We start from the raw sequence: 23,079 nt of genomic DNA on the forward strand, positions 1-23,079 counted from the left end.
AAATTTGAAAAGCTTGCAAAGCTTTCTTGGTTTTGTTAATTTTTATACTAAGTTCGCTAAAAATTATGCTTCATTAATGTTTCATTAATGTTTTATTTTGATCGGAACAATCTATAAGTATTAGCGGTACTCTATTAATGACATCTATTTTATTGAGTAACGGCTTGTTTTTTTACCATAGTGAACGTTTTGAAAAGTAGTATACATATCGTAGAGAACAGCATACTGATTTTGATTGATATTCAAATTGAGATTTCCAGATGGATAGCATTGTGAATTGAGCAATAGCTTCACATTACTAATATTACAATAATCAAAATTACTAGAATTAACACTCGTTGAACTTTTGAGTTTAGTTTGAAAAGCTAAAATAACAAAGCGAGGTTCTTCCAATTGATTGGAAGTCTTAAACACTCCAAACATGATTTGATGTACGAGGTAATTTTGGATACTCATACATTTCCCAAGTAAGATAGCTCTTTGTAATTGCACGATCTCATCCAATTTGATTGAGTAATTTGATTTTTTCTTTGTACGTAACCATTACATATCGCATCAACTATTTAACCTCAGTTAAACTAATTTTTGATTTTTCTGAAGCAGCAGGATTCTCTACTGGAGTATTGAAAATAGCATTCAAATCAATTCTTGATCATGTGAGAATAAGTTCATGCTTGACATTGACTACAATTTTCCGATAATCTTAAACAAAGCCCATTAAATTACTGAGAGGGATAGTCACATCAAAATAAACTAGAGCATTACATATCAAAACTTCATTGTTATCACTATTCCATCAGGTATTTTCAGCGATAGAGCTTTGACATAGTTTAAGTGAAAGATAATTTTTCAAGAGGCTCGTTAAGCCTACATTTTTAACATTATCAATTTCAATAGCATTCATTTCATATCGTATTTTTTCGAACAAATGACAGAGGGCGTTGTTGACTAATAAAGTGTTCTCCACTGGCGTAGTACCGTCCGACTTGGTCAACCGACCACAAATATGAATCATACTGCGTGATAGAAGCCGAGATAAATCTTGATCTTGAATTACTATATGGATTTCATCACTATTATTGAAATGTGATAATGAATAACGCTGATGCGCACGAACTTCATAATGAGCTATAGACTTATCGAAAGCGACTGAATGAATGTCTAAAATTCCGTTCATATTGTTGTTGTTGTTTTATACAGCATACTAATATGCACAATATTTTCTTCCATGAGTTTCAACGACTTTTAGTCTCAAGCTTTTCAGGAACTGAATGTTCTGAGTTGTGAGCAGTCTGATAGGTCGCTGTTGACCGGTCGCTGATTAACATTTTTGTCTTTTAATATAGCCTCGGCCGGTCTTTATATTGTAAATGATACCCATTACTAAGATATGGCTTTTATATGTACTCGCAATATGATAACTTCTCCTCGAAAGTTAACTAGGTTTCCGTCTTGATCAACTATACGAATTTGAAAATGATCAATGCTCCTCACAGCGACTGGAAGGTAAATGACATGAGAGGGAACTTCTATAATCGTATATTCAAGTGGCACTGCTGAGAAAAATTCATATATAATATATAATTTGCGATCGTTTATGTACGAGCCTGTAGTAATATTACACTCTACACGTAAACCATTAACTTTCAGAATAGTCACGGGTTAAGTCAGAACTATGCGTTTCGTTTTCAACGACTGTGGGTCTAATGAAGCCTAAAATTGATCCAATAGAATCCTCTGGTTCAAAATGTATTTTTTAATTGCACTGGATGACACTACGAAAAGTATTATTATTTGGTTTCAGGCTAAACGATATGCCTTGAGGTGCTAATGCTTCTTTGAGAAAGCTTTCAATATCTTCTATTTCGTAGCTATAAAGTGATAGCTTCTTGACCTTCAATATAAAATTTATTATAACCAATGTGAATGTTTGGTATTAAATTAAATGTTAATAGCTCAACTAGACCAAGAAATATTTTATGTTTGGTATCAGTTCGACTGATGGAAAATAATGTGTTTCGAGTACGGATAAAGTTCCCGAGAGACTCAATGTCAGTGTATTCTCCACGACAAATTCATATCAAATGATAGTCATTCGTTGAATGAGTATTTCTTATACTAGTCGTCTCTTATATAATTTGTTCTAAAGGAATTTGAGACAAAGATGGCTGAATGGTATGTATTAAACTCTTGATATCTAATATAATTATACATGATTCTATTAACTTTGAGATAAAGAAATAGATCTATAGATGGTTGTAGATTACTAAAGCTATCAAAATTAATAATCTCATCAGCAGTCTTTTTATATGCTACCCAATGAGTACCTGGTCCACTTTCATCATCTAAATTTACAATAGCTGTTTCTTGACATCGCGGTCCACCGGCTGGTAGAGCATTACACATGAAAACACCTCAAAAATTTGCAATTTGTAGTATTTTAGCATATTTTTTTATATCATGATATATCAGGGTTCGACTAAGTAAGTGAGGTCTCTTCGAGGTTTTTTTTAAACCTTTGTCACTTGAATATGGTTTCAAATGAAGACCATAAACTTTACGATGCGTTTCGAAATAAAGTTCTTTAGCAATAGCAATAGCTTTCATAGTTTTATTGTATCTATAAGCTTCTTTCAATTAATTTTGGGCGACCTTAGCAAAGTTAACGGCTTTTGCTATTAAAGAAACTCCTCCAGTTAGAGCTCCAGTGGTGCTCAAAGCGGTAAATAATGGAATTAAAAAAGGAAGAGTTCCATCCACTTTACAGGGAATCGGTAAAATACGAGGCATATTTATTTTTCTTCTTCCTCCAACCTTCTTCACAGCTTCTTTAGCGCCTTTTATAGCCGAACGAGTGATGAAGAGTGATTTATTACTTGGCACAACACTTCTCGAAGCAGCGTTAATAACTTTTTTCAATGCAATTGATAGATTTTTATTTTTTACATATGACTTTCGTCGCCGTCGTTGTTGTTGACGACTTTTTAATCCCTTGCCTCGTTTCTTTCCTCGTTTCAAAATTGTAATACCCATACCAAGTTTACTTTTAACTTTTATTATGTTGGCTACAGCAAACGCAGCAACTTTCTCACCAAAACTACTATCTTTCGCTTGCCCTTTGTCCCAGGCCTGTTTAGCTAAAATTTAGTCGGCTTCGTTTCTGGCGTCAATGTTCTCTCGATTGTGAGAATAAGCAATATCGTGATCTTTACAAGCAGCGTCTAGCGTATTTTTTGCAGGATCACCGCGAGCAAGTTGATTTTTCACTTTAGTTCCCGATCCGCAATACTGATAATCAGGCAAATGAGCTTCGAATGGTAAGTGATTAATGATCTTATACACTAAGCCAGCACCACCAGTCTTTCTTTTGCAACAAATGATCATATCTCATCAGAAGACAAAGTCTTAATGAAACTAAAACATATATATACAGTCTTTTTACAGTTAGTAGTCTCATTTGTCGTTTAATCGTTGACTAGAAAACAATATGGACTTAAAAAAGAAACCACTTAAGTTACAAATCAAAAATTTTGATAGTGTGGTTGAGACGGAAAAACGAAAAAAAAGACATGGCGAACTTCTACCTAACAGTATACGAGCAGTTTTCTATGGTCCTAGTAACCGTGAGAAAACTAACAGTTTGCTAACACTAATCACTAATCCTAATGGACTTAGAGTAGAAAAGTCCCTCAATCAACCAAAGTATAAATTTGTAAAAGATTTATTCAAACCGATTAATGGTATACAATATCATGCATTTAGTGAGCATGAGAAAGTTGTTTCACAAGATAAAGCTCATCCAAATTCCATCATGATTTTTGACGATATAGCCACTGAAAAGCAGTACAACGGGGAGCATAATTCTGTACGTGAAGACATAAAAAAGTAGATAGTTTCTATCTGAATCATACGCTCGCATACCGAAGTATCTCATTCAATATAATGTGAATTTACTAGTTTTGTTTCGACAATATGACATGGTTATTAAACATATTTATAACGATCATGTTAACTCAGATTCGAGAGAAGATAATCATGGATTTATAGTTATTGATAGAGATAAACCAATCAATCATGGACGGTATAGAAAAGGATTCGATTCTTTTGCTATAAATATAGCGGAGTGAACGAATGAATTTAACTTTCGAAATTACAAGCGTCAACATGGCTAATATTGAAAAAGAAAAGAAGATGCTCGAGCAATTATCTGAGGCTCGTGATACCATCAGACGTAAGTATCAACTAATAAAACGTGACAAAGCTGATTTAGAAAATACATTGAATGAAACTTTTAAACCTATGGTCGATCCATTGAAGAAACTTGTGGAGGTAGCTATGGATAAAACTAACGATAATACTGAACAGAAAACGAACAAGGAGAAGAAAATTACGTTCGATAAAGTTTCAAGTAAAAAACAATAGTTGACACTCCCTATAAATCTCGATATTTCAATAGTACTGTTTATGAATCAAATTCTACATTGCAATCACTTGATTTTACATTTAAATCCGCCATTTCTATTGATAATGATCCTGATCAAGACGAATTTAATAAGACTACTGAATCATTACTTGATACAACTGCAATAAATTTAGACAAAGTTAGTTCAAATGTAACTAAAACAACAAAAACAGCTATTGGATGATTCGATTGTAGGAAAATATATTCGACTATTGCATGAACCTCAGCAGAAAAGTAATTTAGACAAGACATTTGGTGTTCGCTTGCAAGAAAATACATATGACTTAGGCAATTCTCCAATTTCCTTCTAAAACGATAACGTGACTGTGAATGATAAAGCATACAGCAAAACGCCTGGTTTAATGTAACTTCTCTTTCGTAAAGAACCTGCTTCTAAATTAATCAGTTCATCGGATATTGAAAATTATATACAAATTCTTGAAATCACTAACGCTCATCGAAAGAAATACGAAACAAATGGAAAATATCGCAATAAGCATGTAAATAAATTAAAAAAGTATATTGGTCGAAATTTATCTTGAAGAATTAGAGCTAATAAGCGAAAATCGACTATTGATGAAAGAGGTCTTTTTCCTAACTAAAAAATAGCAAGCAAAAATAGCAATTATTTAATTATGTATATTGGGATGATTTAAACGAGCTCCTTAATTGATTGAAATTGCTTATCACCGAACAAACTCCCGGGAATTCTAGTCATGTTAATGAAATTCATTCAATCATTGAAGAATTAAGTGAAGCTGGCTATATATAGTAAGAGAATCCTAAATATTCCTGAGTAATAAAATGAGTGTTGATGTGTTTGGATGTAAATTGAATAAAATGGGAGGTAATCGAGGTCCTCCTGGTGTAGGGTATAAAATCACTAAAGACGAACAATACGACGTGGATAGCAAAAGAATTTGTAATATAGGCGATCTTCAGGAGAGTAATGATACTGTATACTTACGAACGTTGCGAAAAACTAGGGAAGTTAACGTTACTACGCTTACGACTGCGATAAATAATCTTAGAAAATCTTTAAATATCAGAAGGTCGGAATTACAAGCGTAACGAGAAGCGATTAAACATTTACAAGAAAATAATAATAACAAGGACAAAGACTTAAAGAATATATCGTTTATTTTTATGCATTAATTTTAACAATATAATGAAAATGAAACATCAAAGAGTGGTGGATGATACAAACTAGTACTTCGAAACTATTCTCGTTGAAAAGTCGACATACGCGGAATAGATGAGTCACGGCAATCTGATCTTGTTGAGATGCCAGGCTATTCCATAGAGAACAAAGGTCTAATAAAAAATATGAAATAAACCTATATTATACTTATAGCAATCTTAAAGCATCAATTTGTGAACGTTTCAATCGAACACTAAAAAATATTATGTTGAAAAAATTCAGTTTAATAGGAAATTATAAGTGGATTGACTTTCTCCCCAGTTTAATAGAATCTTATAATAATCGAAAACATCGTACAATAAATATGAAGCCTAAAGACGTGACTAAAGAAAATGAAATGCAGGTCTTGACACGATTCTCTTACGATCATCGTCTTTACAAAAAACCGAAATTCCAGGTAGGAGATAAAGTACGAGTAAGCAAGTCTAAACACGTTTTTGAAAAAGGATATACGCCTAATTGGTCTACAGAAATTTTTACTATTCATCGTATTTCGAGAACTAAACCTGTAACATATCACGTACTAGATTATCAAGAAAATCCCATTGTTGATGGTTTTTATGAGCAAGAACTGCAGAAAGCTATGTATCCTGATATCTATCTTGTAGAAAAAATTGTCAGAAGACGGGGTAATGAAGTCTTCGTAAAATGGCTCAGCTTTAATAATACTCACAATTCTTGGATGAATAAGGAGACTATAAATCAATGAATTATAAATATAAATTTATATATATCTAGATTGTATTTAAATAGATAATGTTGTTTCCATTTATAAATATTACATTATTTTTTTTTATTTTAAGAATAAGAGCTCCAACCTTCGCTCTTACGTGTGAGGTATTCCATTTTTATATTCGACACTAATAAGTCCATTAAGACAAGTCGACGCCTGGTTTAATAGAAACACTAATACTCATTTACCTCTCCAGAAAATAAATTGATATAATACAATCTTTATTGAGATATAATAAGATTTACAAATACATTTAAATAATAAATTGAAATCGATCACATCCATGATATTGAATAAATAATGCATATTTCTGAACTCTGTCGGATAGATCAATAAAAAGATCATAATGGTAAATTACTGCTCTTAAAATTCGGTCCTGTAGAACAATTTTGAACTCGCAATCGAGTTCAAGAATAATTCGATATTCATCTTGCCTCATGTATGTAATAATCTAATAAGACAATTCTGATTTTTATGCAATTCATGATGTCTCTTTTCAGGAAGTACGTCGAAGAGCTTCATTCCAATGTTATTTAACATTTCAAAATTTATCTTGCTGTAGGTAAAAAGATCTAGAATGTTACGTCTTCTACTGCTACTACTACTACTGTCACTGCTGCTACTGCTGCTATAACAGCTATTACTCGATTCTTCAGAAAGAATAAATCTCTTCGAGGCTCGCAGCTCTTTTAAAACCTCTCCTTACTACTTTGGTTTTCGAGACACCATAACGGCCTCCCTCTACTTTGAATTAGATTTCCATTTTAGAAGTGAGTTCCAAGACTGTTTTGAAAAGTGGAAACATCGATGGAACCGTGTTATTTAATCAAGTGGGGATTACTTTGAAGGATGCCACCCACCAGATGATAAAGAATAACGCTAGCACGAAAATATAAAGATAGGCCCGATACTTTCCGGACAAACCTCGTATGACCAAGCAATCGATTCATCATCAGTATACGTTTCTTGAATAATACTCGTGATATAACTTTATTCAATTCAGCAAAATGTCTTTGAAAGCGCACGCGATCTCGTGCTATCTGCTTCCAAATACTTTTACTAGAGTCTTTTTTTCGTATGGAAAATGATGTATTCTAACTTTTTTTGCAAACCATACATGTTTAGAAGAGGAAGGAGATCTCCTGTTGTCTCTTATAGCTGGCATAGCTAAGCTTCTACTACTTCTTCTTACTGCTGCTTCGAACAGAATGGGCTTCCTATTAACGTCTTATCACTATTTGAGAATCTAATCCCACTACTACGCTTTTCGAGCCGCCGAAATCGCCCCCTTCTCTCTTTCTTATTTATTTATTTATTTACTTTTTTTGTTAGGTAATAGTAAGAGCCCCAACAATCGCTCTTACCTGTGAGGTCCTTCCACTACTAACATTGTTTATGAGACCTTTACACTAAGTCGAAATTCAGATGAAAGGACGCATAATTATTTATACCATTATTCATACCTCTCCAATGAATGATTTGAACGAATAATTAAATTATGATTAAAGACATGATTGAAATTTATTTACTATACACATTTATACATTATACTAAGTTAATTTTTAAATTCAAAATTCGAGCCTTTTTGATGGTGTAGAAATAATTCCTTTTTCTCAGTGGTCTCATACAATTTCTGCAGCATCTCCTCATTTTTTTCTAACGCCAAGCTTATTCGCTTCGGTAGAAATACCTCAAATTTGTCATCTACTATTGCTACTACACTAAATCCGTAGCGAGTGTTCAACCATCTTAATTTAGTTATCATATATGTACAGTTCTTATCGAACTGTGACATGGGTTTCTAGGTAAGAAAGCTGATTTTGCAATTTGATTGATTGACGAAAAATCCATTCTACAATAAAAAAACAAATCAATCATTAATTAAATATATACTGTTTGATAATACTAGGATATAGTTAGAGAGCTATATAAGAAACTTACTTTTAATAGAAAATCTACCACTACTGGAAGAGGAGAACTAGGAAGAGACTGCTGCTGCTGCTTCAAGCCTCTCTTGAATAACTGCAATGGACTGAGGTGTGTTCTCCGTTTTGTACCAGCATCCACTCTCTGAGAACTCGAGTAAGGGTTTTATATTATTTGAATTCATAGATAAATCGTAACAAATGCCAGAGAGAGAGAGAGAAAGAGAGAAAGAGAGAGAGAGAGAAGCACCTACACTATACGGCGTACGTGCCTAGCAAGCTAGAGACGCTAGCCCTCTCCAAGAGCCCACACTTAGCCAGCATAAGCTTACTAAGCGCTCTACTGTCGAAGGAGAGCGAGAGGGATAGAGAAAGAGAGAGAGAGAGAGAGAGACCATCATATAGCTTACCAAACACCCTACCAACTTCTACAGCGTCCTACCTTAACAACCTCTATAGAGGGGGGAGGGTACTCTGTCGAAGGGCACACTGGCGGACAACCAGATGTCAAATTATTGCGAAAACGCAACAGCTTCAACGGGCGGCCTCTTTGTGTCCCAAAACATACGCATATGGCTTATGCATTGGCGGCTTCCTTTATGTCCCAGGACACACAGACAGCTCCTTTGTGTCCTAGGACATACATTGCTTATCTACTTACGTATAAGTTATTGAAAATTAATAAATAATTTGCTGTATCGAAACTGATAAACTTCTATTGATTTATAAAAAACAGAAGTAAATATTGCAGTGAAATACATAGAAAATTACAAAAGTTCATAGGCAAAACGGCGCTCTAGAATTTTCGATGTGCGAAATAAAAGACACTTGTAACTGAAGTAGTGGGATAAAATTCGCATTCCCCTACTTACAAGGGAACCACCCAAATCCAACATCACCGATTTATATGATTTTGGGATATGTTGTAGTACTTGAAAAAAAATTAGATACGTGTTCTTTTTATCGGCCCATAAGGGCTTTTAAGGGGTAAAATCCACTCTAAAAATCAACCTCTAAAATCAGTTTTTTTAATATTTCTCAGCATCAAATGAATATTTTTCAGTAACCTCAACGTTAAAAAATTTCATGTAAAAAGGCGCTTTTAAGGACATAACATTAATACGGAAGGGTTGCAACCCCCTTTTTTAATAGGGGTAAAAACACTATATTTTGTACTGTTTTATGACATGTAATATAGTAAATCAGCTCGAGTGATTTAAAAATCGCACTGATAATGAGAAAATACCAAAATTATATTGACGTGTTTCCGGATTTAAAAAAAAATATAATTAAGGGGTGTTTCACCCCCTAGAAACCACCCCCGTCAAATTATCAGCAGATTAATCCACCTAACCCTGGGATAAACAAGTTTAGTCGTTTGTTATTTCTTGAAATAATTTCATCCTATGCATGAGCGAGCTACCTCAAGTAACCAACCTACCTCTAACCCACCAAACCCCCAAAAACCACCCTTACCGAACAACATGCGGGCTAACCCACATAATCCTGTGAAAAGCAACGTTAGTCGGTTGTTATTTCTTGAAATAATTGAATTTTACACCATAAGCGAGTTGTCCCAGCTGAATCACATACCTCTTATGCACCTACCCCTAACCAATCTAACCCCCACCCTTATAAGCCACCCTTACCGAACGACATGCGGGCTAACCTTATATAAATAGCGAAAAATAAAAGTATTTCTTGAATAACATTCATGTTGCATAACAATATGTCTCAAGTATTACAAATTTTATGTAATCATTATTATTTTCTTTTCATTATAAATACAAAAAAGATAAAAATAATTAATAACAACTTATAAATTGTGACGGTAAACGTCAAATTAGCGCTAATTGCCTAACCTAGTAGCTGCCTGCGGGGGCAGCACTTGCCGGGAGACGAAAAATGTAACGACGGAATTCGGTACCCGAGCAGATGGAACGCGCGCGATTGAAAATGAACCAGTGAGGGACTAACCATCATCACGCTCGCCCGTAATTACGACGCCAGTTACCGATACGCGAGCCACCAGATCGAATTCTACAATAGAATTGTCCGAACCAGAGCCGAATATCAGCGACCACTGTCACCGAGTCGTCTGGAGTGCTGACCTGAGCCAGCTGAAGGTCATCGTATACCTGCGACATCAAAGGAGTGTGTGTGTGAGGTTTCGCCATCGAGGGTGAAACCACGTGCGCGCGAATTCGCGATCCGCGACAAAAGAACAGACAGACATTCCCGTAGTACAAATTGTTCCTTTTGTCTTCATGCGTCTGTAGAATAAAGGTAAGCTGGCCAGCTTAATCTCGCGATAGTGATTGCATGCGTAATAATTAATTTTCCGCTCTCGAAGCGTGCATGTAATAGCTCTACGGACAAAGAGCAGCGAGCGTCCCGACACTGCATGTTGTTGTCGAGCGAGCGCCGATGTAAACATAAACACGCGAGCCGACTCTAATGTAGCATTTAAAAGATAATAAAGAGTTTTCGTACACGATATTAACAAGTACTTTCGGAGCGTTCTCTTTGTATTCGTAGTTAGTTGGTTGACTGACACCTGTTTCCCCTTGCTCTCCGACTTCCCCGTTTGATATAGGTGATTACGAACGTATTTATGCGATCGCCTCAATAAAATTAATTAAACGGTAAGCAACCCCGTTACAAAATATAAGATTTAAGACTAAAATAAACTATAAATAATTATTAACTATTTTGTTTTTTCGAAATTAATATCAACAGTTATAGTATCAGTTTTTTTTAAAATATTATTTGCATTGTATTACATATAGCTGTGTATAAAAGAGTAATAATATTAGTTATTATTTTTTAAACGTAAAGTTAATTCGTAATAAAGAAAAATAACAAGTAATAACAGTTAAAAATTATTAATTTCTAAAGTGGAAGTTGAATATAGTTATTATTTCTTTTTTAATCATTTACAGTTTGTCAATGAGAAAAGAAATTACAACAAATAATTGATTATATTAATAGTTATAAATAGTTATTATAGTCTCAATTCCTATACTTATAAACTGTTTACTTTTTTCAATTTTCACTTGTGGTTTAGTTTACTTTTTGTTGGTACTTTGTCTGTACACTTTATCTTATTTACAATTTTGTCTTATCAATGGCTCGAAGAAGATAAGTTATATCAAATCTACTCCCCTTACGATAATAAGACATCCGATACATATTTCATTATTCATAGTAGTTGCAGAAAAGTGAAGTGTTTAAAAAGTTAAAGTTTTTTCATAGTGCTGGATTTGTAAATAAACTTATTTCTATATTTATGTACAAATTTCCCGAACACGAAAATATAGTACGTCCATCTAGTAGTTTCCAAAAGTGCGGCCGTTTTCTTCTTACTGCATCACGCAAACGTTTAAAAATTTGAACGTAGTATTCTTTATTGATTGTCTGACCTGTTGGTGCATATTTGTGATGTACAACACCTTGACAATCGAAAAAAAATAATCAACATTGACTTAACATTGCTCCGACTTTGACGTGGTTTTTTTGGTCTTGGCCATTCAGAATGCTTCCAATGTGAAGATTGTTGTTTTGTTTCAGGATCATAACCATAAACCCATGATTCGTCACCTGTAATAACTTTTCTAAGCATATTATCATCATTATTGATCATTTCTAGATTGTCCAAAGCGATTTCTAAGCGTATGTTCTTCTGCTCTGCTGTGAGCAATTTTGGGATGAATTTCACACACACGCGTTTCATTCTTAAATTTTCGGTTAAAATTTCTGAAATGATAATTTTTCGTATCCCAAGGTCTTTTTCCAGTTCTCGCACAGTCATACGACGATCTTGTTCGATTGTAAGTCGCACCCGCTCAATATTATCTGCGGTTTTTGTCATCGAAGGTCGGCGGGAACGAGAATCACTATCGACAGAAGTGCGACCATCCTTGAACCGTTTATACCATCCTTTTATTCGTGTTTTGCTCATACACTCGCTTCCGAAGGCCTTTTGCATCATTTTAATAGTTTCCGAACTCGTTTTTCCGAGTTGCATAAACCTGTTGATTTTAGTTTTGGAGATTCTTGCAATATACATTGCGAAGTAGAAGCATGTAAAAATTTTGCTATAATACGGCGTGGTTGGTGTAAAAGATCATTCTGTTTCAAACACTTTTTCGATGATTATCATTTCTGTAAGGAATTCGTTGAATGATACATTTTAATTTACCAATAAATAAAAAAAAGAAAAAGATGAAAATTATTATGAAAAATCAAAATATACGTAGTATCACGTACGATGGCTCTTACGTAAATATATTTATGTATCTACATACGAATGTAAATATATGTGTATAGATCTATAAATGATAATTAGATTTCGTGTTATTCTCGTGTTTATTTTTAAGTGATATTTCTCGCCATTTTTGTACTATTAAAATAAAATGTATTAAACATATTTTTATTTGTCATAAATTATGTTTGAGCTACAGATATATTTTATGAAAAAAAAAATGGAATACCCCACATACGGTGTAGAAATCAATTATTTTAAGAAAAAGCAACTGATAAACTCAATTCTCCCAAAGTTAGGTCTATTAGCCTACATTTGGTTGGGTAAGGGTGGTTTATGGGGGTGTGGTGGGTTAGAGGCAGGTTGGTTAGTTGAGGTAGCTCGCTCAGGCGTAGGATTATATTATTTAAGGAAATAACAAACAACTTAACTCGTATTTTCCAGGGTTAGGAGGTTTAGTCTGCTTGTTTTTCAGTAAGGGTGGTTTATAAGGGTGGGGGTTAGATAGGTTAGGGGTAGGTGGATAAGAGTTATGTTATACAACTAGGATAACTCGCTTATGGTGTAAAATTCAATTATTTCAAGAACTAACAAACGACTAAAGTTGCTTTTTACAGGATTAAGTGGGTTAGCCTGCATGTGTTTCGGTAAGGGTGGTTTATGGGGATTTGGTGGGTTAGAGGCAGGTTGGTTAGTTGAGGTAGCTCGCTCATGCATAAGATTAAATAATTTCAAGAAATAACAAACGACTAAACTTGTTTATTCCAGGGTTAGGTGGATTAACCTATAGATAGTTTGACGGGGGTGGTTTCTACGGGGTGAAACATCCCTTAAATATATTTTTTTTTAAATCCGGAAACACGTCAATATAATTTTGGTATTTTCTCATTATCAGTGCGATTTTTAAATCACTCGAGCTGATTTACTACATTACATGTCGTAAAACAGTACAAAATATAGTGTTTTTACCCCTATTAAAAAAGGGGGTTGCAACCCTTCCATATAAATGTTATGTCCTTAAAAGCGCCTTTTTACATGAAATTTTTTAACGTTGAGTTTTCTGAAAAATATTCATTGGATGCTGAGAAATATTAAAAAAACTGATTTTAGGGGTTGATTTTTAGGGTGGATTTTACCCCTTAAAAGCCCTTATGGGCCGATAAAACAAACACGTATCTAATTTTTTTTCAAGTACTACAATATATCCCAAAATCTTTCAAATCGGTGAGGTCGGGTTGGGGTGGTTTCCTTGTTAGTATAAATAGGCCTAGGTATAAATAACGTGCAATCGCATGTAAGAAGGAAAATTACCGATTTTTCAGATAAAAGCTACAATATTGCAAGGGGAAAACTCGATAGCTACGGTGCGTCACAGATATGCCCGCGATGTTGGGTCCTATCTCAGTTAAGGAAGCCGGCGCTAACTCCCACAAATAAATCCACCACGAATGGCTGAAAAAAATCGAGTCTAGGCAGTTAAGAAATACCACACGTTAATTCAATATATATATAAATATATATATATATACGACGATCTCCATATTACGCCCTAATAACATCGATTACAAAAACTATTAAATATCTATAACGTGAGTGAGCGGCCTCGCTCACACTCAAAAACGCGATAAAAAAATAAATAAAAAATTCAAATTAACAAGAAAAAATTACAAAAGAGTGAGCGAATGCGCTCACTTGCGCAAACGCAACAATTGAGTGTAACTTAGGCGAAGAGAACCCGAGCGAATTCGCTCAGTGTCCTCGACGCAAACGGATGAAATTACGGCCACGAAATTGCGAGCGAGAGCTGGTGTAGGGAGAAAAAAAAATTCAAATGCTCTGGAGAGTGATCCACCAGATTCCATCGTACTTCGCTCGACGATGACACTTGCGCCGCTGTCTAGCCTTGACGATTCGGATGAGGGGTATCCTGCCAGGACTTGGTACCATTCGCCTCGGTAGATATAAAAGTGTACCAAACTCGTATCCTGGTGTTTCTCGGTACTGCCCCTCCAAGAAATATCCTGGTTAGCTCGGATACACAAAAGTTCGCCAGTCTCTCTCTACCCTCTCTTCGGACTCTCTCGCTGGCTTCTCTCTAGACTTTTTCTCTGACTTTTCTCTGACTTTTCTCCGGATTCTCACGAATTCCCTCGTCGCTAATAAGTCGCTCTCTCTCTCTTTGCTCTTCACGCTCTCGCCTTCATCTCGAGCCCCTTTTCTCCAACCGCACCCACATCTGCTAAGTTCTGTAACAAACCAAACGTGAATGCCATGTTGCCACAGCCACCTTTGGTTGCTAAGTCCGTGCGAGGACAGTGCCACACACAGGGCCAGCGATTATTACTGGTCGCCATGTCACAATATTAATTGATAATATAATAATACGTCAGGTTTGCATGTGTGATTTTGTTATTTATCTTTTTATTGGACGAATGATATCTTTATTGGTATTAGTTGTATGAGAAAATAACATATGCTTGACCTTTTCTCACAGATTAAATAAATAATAATGCATGTGGGAGTTTCTAAGCCTACCTTTAACCAGTAAAATACTTGAAAGGTCTCAAAGGCTAAAAAATTAAGTTTCATATACCCATATACGGCTTTTGGACTGATAAAAAAATCTTGCTTGCTACTAGCTAGGAACGGTGAATACGACATACCACCAGTAACACGATGCCTTGGATGTTCCGAATGCCAGCTAGCCTAGTTCAATCGGGTTATGGGATTCGCAGTCGAATGAATTTCTAATTTTTCTGTATTATATCATACATATTAGGGTCGTTTGAAAAGTCCGTGCAAAAATAAAAACTGCTTGATTTTTTTTTAATAAATCTTTTTTATTTTTTAACATAGTCTCCTTTTAGGATTATACACTTCATCCAACGCTGCTCTAGTTTGTTAATCCCTTCCAAGTAATAGGATTTGTCCAAGTCTGTAAAATAGGCATTCATTTCTGCAATCCCCTCCTCATTTGAATAAAATCTCTTCCCCGCCAGCCATTTTTTCATATTAGGGAACAAATAGTTGGTCCGACGGAGCCAAGTCTAGAGAATAGGCGGGATGTAAAACGAGTTGGAACCCTATCTCCATCAGTTTTGCGGCCATAACTGCTGAGGCGTGAGCTGGCGTATTGTCGAGGTGGAAGAGGACTTTTTTGTGGGCCAATCGTGGACGTTCCTCTAGCAACTCGGTTTTCAAACGATCCAATAACGATGAATAATATTCGCCTATAATGGTTTTACCCTTTTCTAGATAGTGGATGAAGATTATTCCTTGCGACTCCCAAAAGACAGTCACCATAACCTTCCCGGCCGAAGGAATTGTCTTCGCCTTTTTCGGAGCAGATTCCCCCTTGGTAACCCATTGTTTAGACTGTTCTTTGGTCTAAGGAGTGTAGTGATGTATCCATATTTCATCTACAGTAATGAAGCGACGCTCAAAGTCTTGCGGATTTTGCTGGAACAGCTGCAAACCATTCTTGCAACACTTCACACGATCTCGTTTTTGTTCAATCGTGAGCAATGGCGGCACCCATCTAGCGGATAGCTTTTTCATGTCCAAATGTTGGTGCAAAATATTATGTACCCGTTCGCTCGAGAAGCCTACAGTACTAGCAATCTCACGCACCTTCACTCTTCAGTCAGCCATCACCATATCATGGATTTTATCAATGATTTCTGAAGTGGTAACCTCAACAGGGCGTCCAGAACGTTTAGCGTCTTTTGTGCTCATATGGCCACTCCGAATATTTTGAAACCACTTATAAACCATTGTAATCGAAGGTGCACAATAACCATAATGTTTATCAAGCTTCTGTTTAACCTCCTGAGGCGGTTTGCCTTTGAAAAAGTAATGTTTAATCAATACACGAAATTCTTTTTCGTCCATTTTTTTACAACCACTCGATTTCTTTGATTGAAACGAATGTAAAACGCAAAGTAATTGGCCGATCTGGCTGAAACTTGGTGTGTACACTTCCAAGATATGCCACTAACTAAAAATAACCTTGATACGCACTAATAGCGCCATCTCTCTGACTTTGCACGGACTTTTCAAACGACCCTCTTATAGTACCACCACAATCCTTACCTGAATTTCACATTAATTTTAAAGTAAGTATATTTGAATGAATGCATTAAAGAATAACATATAAATCTAACTAAACGTACAATTTTAAATATTATAGTGATATTTTATTATTTTATAATGTGTTTTTACTATCAACTAGCCATTTCCAGCATATACTGTGGGTTAACAAAGCAGGGTTCTATATAATAACAGTGTCAATAATTCAAATGGTTAACTATTCTTTCGTTTACCTTGTTGTGCGATATTGATAATGTATTTGTTAGTTGTTGGGTAAAGTAAATAATATTACAGAATATATAAAATAAGTAACTTGCATTATAAATGTTACCCTTACCCTTGCTGTAACGGAGCTGTAACTGCTTTTTCGACTAAAATTCCATATTTCGTTGGCCAAACTGCACATACCTGTAATGTTTACACGTAAATTAACAAAAACAAAAATCATGAATTTGAAATACATATATATTTTCTGTATTCCATCCTAATAAGGCAAAGCTGAAAGAACTGAGTGAATAATACGGGAAACAAAATAAAGATCTAATGTGTTACCTGATTACATTCTCTAATATACCACACCCCTCTCCTACTATTAAAGCCGTAGAAGCTTAAAAAAATTGTTCATTGTTAACAGCGGTATGTACGTTGATCATGTCTCTTTTGGTTACGGGTTGATGTGCATGAATTGTATTTTCTACGTGACCCCATGGGAAAAAAACAATAGGTGTAGGCTTACATGATCTACAAAATTTCTTGATATTTATACAAATTCCTCTTAGTAGAAAATGAGAATATAAAAATCGTAACTAGTATTACTTTATTTAAATATTCAAAATTTTCGCGGTTTTCCGCGATTTTGTTAGGTCCTAAATGTCCGATATAATTATTAGCTCGTTTTTAGCTCATTTCTTTCATATTTTAATCAATAACAATTTATGTCTTTATAACATTTTCGATATTTTCTTAATTTCGCAGTTAAATGAAACATCAGTAGTTTTCACAAATTTAATTTTTTTTAAGATAGTTAGTGAACAGGTAAATACTTATGGGTTATACTGGACTCTTTTTTTCAGTTGAAGCCATAGTATGCCACAGGTGAAACATCGTGGCGAAAAGTCGACAAATTAAACCTGCAAATACCGAGTCATAATATCCAGCTTTTACTGTCCACGAAAGTGCATTAGTATTACTTTACCATTTGGGGGATCTGTCCTTTTTGTACGTGTTGTTAATCCGTCTTCTTGTCCAACCACTGGTTTCTCTCTCTCTGGTAGGCATCGCAGCATCTTTTCAACGACTCTTCCATCTTTACAGTTTATTAATTATTCTGTATCATGCTTTCGAGCAAATTATTCCAGATAGTGCATCTTCCACGGTGCCATCAAGCGTACGCTGTTTTCTGCATAATTCTTTGCATCTTGCCCTGGAATTTGCATTACTTTTGCAACCTGTACAACATAACCTTGATCCACTTGACGCACAATCAACACTTCTCATCGGTTCAATCTCTCAACTGGATCAATTGCCGTACCATAGCCGCACCTGGACCTTTATCACGAATTTGGCCGTTTTTGCCTTACCAACGACGAACATCATCGCTTATGCATCTTTTTTTGTTTGTTGAGTGAGGAAGACTTTTCTGTGTTCTCATTTTGTCGCCACTCTGTATCGCTCATTCAATCATTTAGTATATCGCATACTTTTTGCGAATCTGTAATATTTATTATTAATTAAAAACAAAATTTACTGCGTGCCATTTAGTCTCATTCTCATTTTCATTTTTCATTATCATTTTTCATTATTATTCATCATTAATTTTAAGTCGTTAGCGGCTCCAAAAGTTAGGTTACGTCACTTTGCGAATTTTCCGCGCCAAATTTCCTCTTAAATTCAATTTCGCATTCCTTATTATTGCGAGGACCACCTTCGTGCGACTTTTGATTTCCGCGCTACACCCACTATGATAATTCGCTTTTCCTCGGTAGAAGTCATTAAGAGTTTATCATAATTGGTAGGTTGCGAGTGCCACCACGTCACTTGAATTTGCGCGCAAATTTTCAAATATCAATTGCAGTTTCAAACTACGAGGTCTGTCCGGAAAGTATCGGGCCTACGTTTATATCTTCGCGCCATAGTGTTCGAGCGACTTCTACCGGACAGAAACATTAACAGTAAAGCCTCACGAATGTATTGGTTACTTACTGACACCTGCCGGACGTATAGTTCATGCGCAGCGTGTCTTTGTTTACAGTGCCTTTTTCGCGTTCGTCGGATTTTGATATTGTCAAAAGTGACTGAAAAACAAGATCAACGAATTTGCATCAAATTTTGCTTTCAACTCGGAAAAACGAGTTCGGAAACTATTGAATTGATACAAAAGGCCTTCGGAAGCGAGTGTATGAGCAAAACACGAATAAAAGAGTGGTATAAACGGTTCGAGGATGGTCGCACTTCTGTCGATAGTGATTCTCGTTCCGGCCGACCTTCGACGACAAAAACCGCAGATAATATTGAGCGGGTGTGACCTACAATCGAACAAGATCGTCGTATGACTGTGCGAGAACTAAAAGAAGTCCTTGGGATACAAAAAATTATCATTTCAGAAATTTTAACCGAAAATTTCGGAATGAAACGCGTGTGTGCGAAATTCATCCCAAAATTGCTCACAGCAGAGCAGAAGAACATTCGCTTAGAAATCGCTCTGGACAATCTGGAAATGGTCAATAATGATGATAATGTGCTTCGAAAAGTTATTACAGGTGATAAATCATGGGTTTATGGTTATGATCTTGAAACAAAACAACAATCATCACAGTAGAAGAATTCTGAATCGCCAAGACCAAAAAAAACACATCAAAGTCGGAGCAATGTTAAGTCAATGTTGATTGTTTTTTTCGAATTTTAGTTTGTGAAGGTGTTGTACATCACGAATATGCACCAACAGGTCAGACAATCAATAAATAATACTACGTTCAAATTTTGAAACATTTGCGTGATGCAGTAAGAAGAAAATGGTCGCACTTTTGGGAAAGTGGCGACTGGCTTCTCCATCACGATAATGCGCCAGCGCATTCATCCAATCTTGTGGAGCAGTTTTTGAGCAAACACAATATCGCATTGTTTCGACAACCTCCATGCAGTCCCGACATAGCCCCTTGTGACTTTTGGCTGTTTCCAAAACTAAAAAAATCACTCAAAGGACACCGATTCGATGACAAAGCAACGGTTGAAAACAATGCGACGAGTGTACTTAAGGCTATCCTTAAAAGTGAGTTCCAGGACTGTTTAGAAAAGTGGAAACATCGATGGAACCGTGTTATTCAATCAAGTGGGGATTAGTTTGAAGGATGCCACCCACCAGATGATAAAGAATAACGCTAGCACGAAAATATAAAGGTAGGCCCAATACTTTCCGGACAGATCTCGTATAATTTGTTTACAGCTATATTGGCTGCTTTGAATGGATATTTCCTAAGATATTTTGCATTTAATTAAATAAAACTTATAACAATCACTAAATTGGTTAATTTAATAAAGACAGAAGATTGCTCGGACTTATACAGTTAATAATTTATTACGTATTTCACTAAAAGAGAACGAGTAAAAGCAAATTGGTATATAAGAAATAAAACCTTTTAATATCATTTCCATAAATAATTCTCAGAAACATATTTAACATAGAACAGAAAAGATATATAAAGAAGAATGGTAACCATAGCAATTCAATAAGCACATGATATTCATTTTTTCCATGATTGTGTTTACACAATGAAAAACTAAATTCAAATGACTGTAGAAAATTTTCAAATAAAAGTACTGACTTGAAATTTTGTATACGAACTTATCCTGTATGGGGGTATATTATGTGTATATTTTAAGTAACACAGGAGTGAGCGGTCGCATGTAAGGGAGCTCAGTGGCATTTATTTCTGTAATTGAGATATTTCAGTGTTTTATGTAACAATCTTCATGTTTTGTTGTAAAGATGCGTGCGTAGATTGAATAAGTTGGCCGTATTTGCCATTGCGCGTGGCGTCGATGTAATCTGAAGTGAAAAAGTGTTGAGTGTGCGTAGAGGTTAGGGCAGGTGGTTCGGCAGGCAGGAGCAGGGAACTGCGCGAATAGGCAAAGATGTATGGAAAAGTCAAGAAAAAGGAAGATAGAAAAGTGGTGAGCACGAAGAGAAGCAGCGATAGAGGTGAAGAAAGTGAGATAAGTGCATGTGAAAAACCCAGTGGCGCTGGTACGAAATTCAGAGGAAAGGATAACTAAAAGGCTTAAGAGAGTCAAAGTGTGAAAAAACCGGCACGACCTGAAATAAATAGGTGTCGATTTGAGGACAGTTTCGCGAAGGTAATGAAATTTGATAATAAAGAAAAAGTATTAGAATGCCGAGGATGCGAAGTTATAAGGTATAGGATAGGAGAATTGGAAGAAGTTTTGAATAAGGAGAGGAAAGCGCTTATTGTAGAAAGGGCAAGTATAAAAGAGAGGATGGAGATGGAACTCAAAAAGATTAGGCAAGAAAAAGTTACGGAAAAAAAATTAAGTATAGATTAAAGCATTGGAAATAGATCTGAATAAAAAAATTGAGAGATTGGAAAAGGAATGGCTGGAATTTATGCTAAAAATGTGCACTAGGTTAGAAGAGATTGAAAAGCTACTCGGTAAGCAGTTTCCTCGCGCGAAACAAATAATTTAAGAAATGAAGGCAGCAAAGCTAGTAGTATAGAAACAATAGGAGTACAAAGCGTGTCGGTAAATAGAGATACGAAATCGGTAGCCGGTACAAGTTGTCTCTCGGAATTCAAGATAAACGCAATGAGAAGGTCGGTTACATGGCAAGAATAGATTGATAGGCAAGAAAACTTGGTCTTTAGAGACTTGTATATAACTAGAGAATGACGTATAGGTTTAATTATGTTTTGTAAAGAAATGTTGGGCATTGAGATGAAGATAGTACAGGTAAAGAAAAGCGGTAGTGAATGTATAGCTAGATGCGGAAATAAGGAAGATAGAAACTTGATTTGGAAAAACAAATACAAGCTAAAGGATTCGAAGATTTTCATTGAAAATGACCTTAGCAACGAGGATAGGAAAAGGAGAAAAAGGGTAGCAAAATGGGTAAAAAGCAAGAAAATGACTAGTGCGCAAATACAGTGCGGTCTTGGAGGTTTTTGGATTAACAATAGATGGTATAAATGGCTTGGTGAGGAGACAGCGAAGAAAATATGTGATAAGATCCTTGGCAGCGTTGCATTTCCAAGGGATGGCAGTAATCGAACGAATGGCTAGAGGGCAAGGCATGTAAACGAAAAGGAGGGCGAAGAAGCCGAGCAGAGGAGAAAGGTGAATATGCAACAAGGAATCAGGAACACAGAAAAGTCTAGAAAAAGGAGAGCAGTTGGTAGGTAAGAGAAGCGCTTATAATGAAAGCAGTGTAAACAGAAAGCTCCTTCGTTGCTCCGTTTTTACACCTTTCATTTTACCACCTTTTTACGCCAACTGTTTTTCTTTGTCGCTTTTTTTCTTAATTGTAATCCTGTCTTATCCATATTGTAAATATTGTTTATCATAAATATTTTGCAGCAATTTAAAGTAAAAATTCACTTCTGCTGTGTTCATCCCAAGATTTCGCGCTATCGATCTTCCTTGCGCTGTTCTAATAGATAGATCGGGATGACGCCCTAAAAAAGTCACAAGACAATCTCGACCAGCTATTTTATTTTTTGAATTAAAAGAATGCTTAATTTTATTCATTTTTACAAATGAATAAGCTAAACGACGTATATCATTACATGTTGGTGGATATCAAGCATTCTCTAATTTTTTTATGTATTCCAATAAAACGTCTTCATATTGGTCCAAAACACTTCGATTTCTAAGTCTTTTTATTCGAAGAATTTATATAGTAACGTTTTAAAGCATGATATGGAATACCGAATGCTTTTGATGCTTGCCACACTGTTAATTTTTCTTTAGTCAGTAAATCTAAAGCTTTTTTCAAAGTATATTTTGTCCAGCTTCCTCGGTCATTTTTTTCATAGTTTCGGACCATAATTACCTTTAAAATAAAAGATCAGTAACACTCAATATTACCATCTTTTCTTTTTCTCTCTTTTGTAATAAATTCATGCATATAGTAGCGTATCGTTTGATTGTATGTACACGTGAGTCATAAGTTGCATTAAATTCAATCCTACGTGTAAACAAATATATACATATATATCGTAAATAAAACACGTATTTATATAGCGATGAATTTATTATCAAATTACTTTTTCGATTTCGGGACAAAATGCCCCGAATGCGCTAAAAAATCTTAAAGTAAAAAAAAATCTTACTCGTTATTTTAAAACAGTTAATAGAGCTGTTCCTCAAGGAGACGTACTAAGTCCTCTCCTG

General features: G+C 35.3%; 1 protein-coding gene across 4 annotated transcripts in view; it reads right to left on the reverse strand.

The window, feature by feature from the left end:
* The window catches only part of LOC131675389 (anaphase-promoting complex subunit 1), an 896,320-nt gene that overhangs the window by 755,861 nt on the left and 117,380 nt on the right, over window positions 1-23,079 (reverse strand). For all 4 annotated transcript variants that reach the window (XM_058954365.1, XM_058954368.1, XM_058954359.1 and 1 more), the window contains exon 4: window positions 17,012-17,082. In XM_058954365.1, the coding sequence (XP_058810348.1) occupies window positions 17,012-17,082 (71 nt within the window). The remainder of the gene's footprint in view (window positions 1-17,011; window positions 17,083-23,079) is intronic.

Source organism: Phymastichus coffea, unplaced genomic scaffold (assembly GCF_024137745.1).
Source record: "Phymastichus coffea isolate CEN01 unplaced genomic scaffold, Cenicafe_Pcof_1.1 PCOF00001, whole genome shotgun sequence".
Taxonomy (NCBI): Eukaryota; Metazoa; Arthropoda; class Insecta; order Hymenoptera; family Eulophidae; genus Phymastichus; species Phymastichus coffea.